A 6,240-nucleotide genomic window follows, 5' to 3' on the forward strand; every position below is an offset into this window, starting at 1 on the left:
ATTCCAGGGACCTATGTCAGCTTAAGTTACTTATGTAACTTAGGTGTTACAGACAACCCGACCCCCATGGCCCCCCTCAGGATCATATATGACAGTGTCCATAAATACAGTGTTCGTGAATATATTCATTTACTGAAGTAGTGAGTAGTGGCCGAACGATCGCATCCAAAATTGGGAGAGATATGACAATCGTCACTGAGAGATTAACCACAGGTAATCGTCGGGATTGTGAGAATAGGCGGAAAATACCCACCTGGGCGAGGTTGGATTCTATTGATGGGATCATCATTATGTAAATACGGGTAAATATTTTTAAAGGTTGTAATTTTATCATCATCTTTAAAAAGGCTGTACATAATGGTGGTCGTTGTTAATCGAACAATAAAACACTGCAGGGAGAAACCAAACAAGAACATTCAGTTTATCCTGAGAACGATTTATTCCGGTTTCGCCTCCTATATGAGGCTGACACGCAAAGACGCCATTGAACTACAACAAGGACGACAACTCCTAATCCTTTGGTCCATTCGTCACCACTCGCCCCTTTCCGTAACCTGCAAGAAGACTCGTCCCCCTATCGATGAATGTTATGCGCGAAAATACGACAAACCAATCAGAATGCGCGTATGATTTCAAGTTCTTCGTCAAAGAATCCCTCAGAAATAATTTCTGTTTTTACATATGTCTTGCATCTAAAAATATACCCAAGACACAGTTAAATGTGTTCAATCATACTGTATAATTTCGCATGTCCTGATGTGCTTTTAATTGCATCTGAAATATAAATGATACATTGGGAAATTTATGTGAACCATTGCGCAACGAGTTGACAATTGTTTTAGGTATGCCCGTTTGCGCTAAGACGGAAGCCGGTTGCGAAGCACGAGTCGCTATTCGGCCTGTCCCGGAATAACACGAGTTGGTCAAGAATGTCCTCTGATCCAGTCTCGATTAGTTACAGGCCGCCATGACATAACGCGAGTATTGTTGACAGCATTTACGAGGTCACTGCACATCAGAGCAACAATTTAAGTTCCTCTCTAGTATAAGATACGAGGAAAATATATAGATTAGTAACGTGTCACAAAGTGTTCATTGCAAATGAACCAATATATATGATATATTATAAAAAAAAATCTTTCCAGCCAATACTATCTTTTGAGACCAAAAATCGTTCAAATTAATTTTTATAATATTATAATTTCTTTTTTTCATAAAATGGATTAATCAAGAATAAAAAAAACCCAAATACACGATAAACCTTCATCAGAAGGACATGCACATGGACGACGACGAGGTAGCCTAGAGGTTGATGCAGTCGCTCGTTACGTCGGGTTCGATTCTTACATGGGTATTCTTGGTATCCCCGCCGTAAAATGACTGGAATATTACGTGAAACCAAACTCACACGCTTAAAGTTCACAGTGTAACCGGTCCTATTTCTAACTCATCCTGACCGATCCCCGGCCGCGTCGTACCAAAAGACGTTAAAAGATGGTACTTGTTGTTACCCTGTCTGGCGCTTGGCATTAAGGGGTTAAAGCAAGGACTGGTCGGCTCGGAGTCAGTATACTGTGTCTGAGTGGGGTATTCATGTTAAACTGCGGCATGGTATCTCAGTGGGCTAGCACTATAAATCGGCATCAGTTAGGTCTAGTACAAGCAGCCACACACAAACACGTACATGCACTTCGCTATATCAGTGTAATAATCTCGGTCGCGACGTTAAACCCTATTTCATCTCACCTCTAACTAATCCAGTGGGGGAGAAAATAATCAGGTAGAATTCGTAGAGACTTGTTTTCTCAAACTTGAACCCTCTTTTTACTAAAACACTTTATTGACAGTGTATCTAATCCTATTTCAAACCAATCCATTCTGGCAGAAAATAATCAGTATAATTCGCTGAGAATTGCTTCCTCAGGCTTGAACCCTCTCTAGCAGGCCATTTATAGTAAACAGTTTCTCCACGATTCATAAAACCGGCCCACCAACTATACGTCCCCACAGAAGTGAGGGTGTGGTCACAGCTAGTTAAGACAGCCAAATCCATGGCGAAGTCTTTGCCTTCCACGTAGATGATGTCGTCACCGGCCACGTACCACTTTGTCCAACGCATTTCTAAAGAACACACAACAAACAGCACGTTCATGTACTTCTTCCGAAAGTACTCCATGGCGTGAGAGAAGAACGCAGGTGTTGCTAGTTCATAGCCGAATTTCACCAAACGGTCCTCTGAATCGATGTCTCCTCGCCGTACATGTATCCCAACTGAAACGGGTTTTACCCTATATAACCTCTTTGTACGTTGTTGGTGTTCAGATGCTAGTTTGCTAATGATGTCTCTAGCCTTGGCAAGTGTCGTTTCAGAAAAAGTATACTGTCGCCTAATATCCTCTATTACATTCCCGAAGTATTTCCATGACTGTAGATAATACCCAATCTTAATATTTCCCTTCGTGGATAAATTCCAAAGCTTTAAATCCTCGCCACAGTTTATCTTCTCGAGATGAAACGTAGCGGAGTCACACGCACAATAGTCTTGTATGAGATGGGCCTTGAGCTTGAAGTACTTCGTCAGCATGCTGGATTTAGGGAACGCCAACGTCCGGTTGTAATAGGCTGCGAACCCGTAACACGAGGCGTATACGAACATGTGGTTCCCAAGACCACCCAATGGCATACAGCACAGGAACATGTTGTTATTGTGGATGAGGTCATGATCCGGGTCTTTGCACTTTGGTTCCGGTGATCCAGAAGTTCCACCACTGTATGTGTCTGCTGTAAGAGATGCTCCACTGCTATATGGCGTTGTAGCGTCACCCGTCGCTAGGGAGCTGTCTCTTCTCAAAGCCAAGAACTTGTCATGATCCGGGTCTTTGCACTTTGGTTCCGGTGATCCAGAAGTTCCACCACTGTATGTGTCTGCTGTAAGAGATGCTCCACTGCTATATGGCGTTGTAGCGTCACCCGTCGCTAGGGAGCTGTCTCTTCTATAAGCCAAGAACTTGTCGGCTTTGGTTAAATTGTCAGTCGTCACTTGAGTGGAACCGTTCTTAATACCTTGCAGCGTTTGCGACAGAAGTTTTCCACCAAGAGCAAAATAAAAATAATTATCTGTTGGTACTGTTAGGAAGACTGTAAGCACTATTATTGTGTAGATGGCGACGAAGAGCCACACCTCTGAAAAAAACCACAACGCATGACTGTAAAACAACAAATTAGCCTTTAATCGGTACCCGTATTTGTTTGTTTTGTTTCGCACTCTGCAATATTCCAGCTATATAACGACTGTCTGTAAATAATCAAGTCTAGACCATAAATCCAGTGACTGACATCCACCCAATTGGGATACGATGACATGCATTAACCAAGTCAGCGAGCCTGACCATCCGATCCCGTAAGTCGCCTTTTACGGCAAGCATGGGTTGCTGAAGACCTATTCTAACCCGGATCGGGGGCACGGGTGGCCCAGTCGTCTAAGGCGCCGCGATTCTCTGTGCAGAGTTGCGTCCCTTGGGCACGCCAGAAACGTATGATTGCGGGTTCGAAACCCGGTTCGCCCCAATTATGTTTCTAGGTTTGTCAGCACCATACCCGTGCTCGTGGGTTTCACCGAAGTGATAAACGTCTGAGGCCTGCATCACTTCGGGCTTTCCTCCCACATTAAGCTGACAAGCCGATATATGACTGGAATACTGTTAAAAGCTGCGTTAAACCCAACTCACTCACTCTAACCCGGATCGGCACGGGTCGGCACCCTTATATCGTTTGTAAGTTGCGTCACAACAGGGGGTAATGGGTTGTCAAATACTTCAAAGTATTTCATTGAAAAATTGTCCTGTTCACTTACAGTTTCACCAAAGTCCTCCCACCTTAAGCTGACGCGCCGTGATTTAAATAGAATGCTGTTTAACGCGGCCTTAAACAAAACCCACTGACTAACTCGCTTTCACATTAAAAAAGCAGATAACATTTTGTTTGTTTTACCCGACTGACGGTTGTTGTGAAAACACGAAGCAAAATCGTGTCCTTTTATATTTTAGTTTTATTTCAATAAAACACACAAAGTGATCAAACTGAATCTGGCATCCTCCTTTATAGCGTGTATTATATATTCACTGCATTCCGTTACGATAACTACCCAAAACCCTCTCTCTTTCTTTTTGAATCTGTTTCGAGTGACACGAGATTAAAACAGCCGTCCAATCAAATTACAATCGTTGGCGAGAGAAATTCTGTGCGAAGTTATTGTAACATTGATATTGTGACGTCACTTTCCGAAGTCAGCGGTGATTGCAAATGGGTGCCGGGTAGATGACATATTTATAATTAAGATATAGGTCAGGGTGCGAGTCAGATTTCGACACGGTTTGCATACACAGTGCGTTGGGAATCGCGATTCCATCAGACTATTATGTACTATTTTGAAACGCTGTTAATTCTTGTATATTTATAATATCATACTATCTCATTTTTTCCTCACAAAGGGGCTAAAAACAAATTGAATGCTACATTTAAATATTGATTTGGTCTAGTTTCCGAAGAAGGGGGACTGTGTTATCAGTGTTTCCGTTAGTTTTATTTTATATCAGTTCTATTAATTATCAAGTGAATTGCTTCACCAATCTCAGTAAAATCAGATCTTTTACTCCGATAAAACACCAGTCTGCATGAAGATCTTACATGAACCTTCTAATCAGCTAGACCAAATTTGATATATAGTGGAGAGTTATACTGTACATTTAAATATATTTTTTTACGCAATCGTATGTACAATGTGTGAAGTTAATTCTGTTATATCTCCACCCCCCCACCCCCCCCACCCCCCAAAAAAAAAAAAGAAGAAGAAAAAAAAGGCTTCATATATACATTAAGTACAGGTAGTTTTCTGTAATTTTACTTGTGGCGCCTCGAGGGTTAATACCGCCACGTTTTTCCCTGTGCGATCACCTTTTTGAAATGTGTGATCTGTTATGAATGTAGAAAAACGTTCTCTCCATCAGCGGTATCATAACTATGAGAAGACAAGAGCCAGTCTATGACCTCAATCAGTCAAAATATGACAACGTGACACTAAGATGGTATATTGAACACAAACATTCTCAGTAATCCTGGAGGTACTTACTTTTAGCTGTTGATATACCATATTTACGCCAGATCGCCATTTTCTTGAACAGGTTCAACACTTAATCACCAACTGTCTAATAATACTGGCCCAAGTCGTCCCTGAATTGCTTGCGACATAATCTCCATTCCCGTGATTCAGTATGTCATCGTGCACCTGTTGAATGGCTGATACAGTATCAAAGTACAAATACCTGGACATCCTTATGCAGTCGAACAATGCGATTATGGTTATCATCTTAGTGTCAGGTCGAGGTTAAAGACAGCTATTGACCTCTCACAGCGCTTCATCCCATAGCGAGGCTTGCATCGTGCATAGCGTGGCTGGTGTTCTCTAAGTCCTACCTGGACGTTAAAACACTTGCTTCGCGTCAGAAATATTATTCCACTGTGTCGTTTATTTAGCTGTTACTTCATCCTGCGTTTGTCGGTGGCATCTAGAAGGCAGTGATGGAGGTGTCTTTTCTCCAGAGCGACATTTAAAGCTACAGATTTTCTCGTTAAAGCGACATGCGGCATGCCTTTGAAGACGCGGTTGATGTAACAAGGGACGACGTGGTGTCCACGCATGCGTAGCGATCCTACGACGGGGGGAAAAGTCCGGGCTGAGTGAGAAAGAAAGTGGGTGGGTTAGTTTGTTTGTTTGATTGTTGTTTAACGCCGCACTCGGCAATACTCCAGCTATACGACGGCGGTCTGTGAATAATCGAACCCGGTCCGACAATCCGGTGATTGACATCATGAGCATCGATCTACGCAACGGGGATACGATGACATGCATTAACCAAGACAGCGAGCCTGACCACCCGATCCCGTTAGCCGCCTCTCACGACAAGCAAAGTCGCCTTTTACGGCAAGCATGGGTTGCTGAAGACCTATTCTACCCCGGATCTTCTATGGTCGAGTGAGTGAGTGAGTGAGTGAGTGAGTGAGCGGGTGAGTGAGTCACTTTATGGCGGCGTGTCAGCTGGAGGTATGAGAGGATAACCTACTACAAGTGATGGATATCTTAGACGTTTACCACATTGGTGAAACCCACGATCACGGGTAGCTGCTGATAAAAGTAGAAACATAATCGGGGCGAACCGGAATTTGAACCCACAATCATAGAAT

The 6,240-nt window shown here is 42.9% G+C and overlaps 1 protein-coding gene across 1 annotated transcript; it reads right to left on the reverse strand.

Annotated features, from left to right (window-relative positions):
• Window positions 1-1,548: 1,548 nt before the first annotated feature.
• Window positions 1,549-5,273, reverse strand: LOC139459001 (galactoside alpha-(1,2)-fucosyltransferase 2-like). Its single transcript, XM_071240441.1, has 2 exons — window positions 5,129-5,273; window positions 1,549-3,183 (listed from the first exon to the last, which is right to left on the reverse strand). Exons 1-2 carry the CDS (start codon window positions 5,166-5,168, stop codon window positions 1,859-1,861), a joined length of 1,365 nt encoding a protein of 454 aa, XP_071096542.1. The 5' UTR covers window positions 5,169-5,273; the 3' UTR covers window positions 1,549-1,858.
• Between the last annotated feature and the right edge of the window lie 967 nt (window positions 5,274-6,240).

Source organism: Haliotis cracherodii, unplaced genomic scaffold, assembly GCF_022045235.1.
Source record: "Haliotis cracherodii isolate W230 unplaced genomic scaffold, xgHalCrac1.p SCAF_13, whole genome shotgun sequence".
NCBI lineage: Eukaryota > Metazoa > Mollusca > Gastropoda > Lepetellida > Haliotidae > Haliotis > Haliotis cracherodii.

Excerpts from the sequence above, each read along its gene's own strand:
- LOC139459001 (XM_071240441.1), bottom strand. The coding sequence starts at position 5,168 with ATGGCGATCTGGCGTAAATATGGTATATCAACAGCTAAAA. Across the intron at positions 3,184-5,128 it reads TGGTATATCAACAGCTAAAA|AGGTGTGGCTCTTCGTCGCC; the intron begins GTAAGTACCTCC and ends GGTTTTTTTCAG.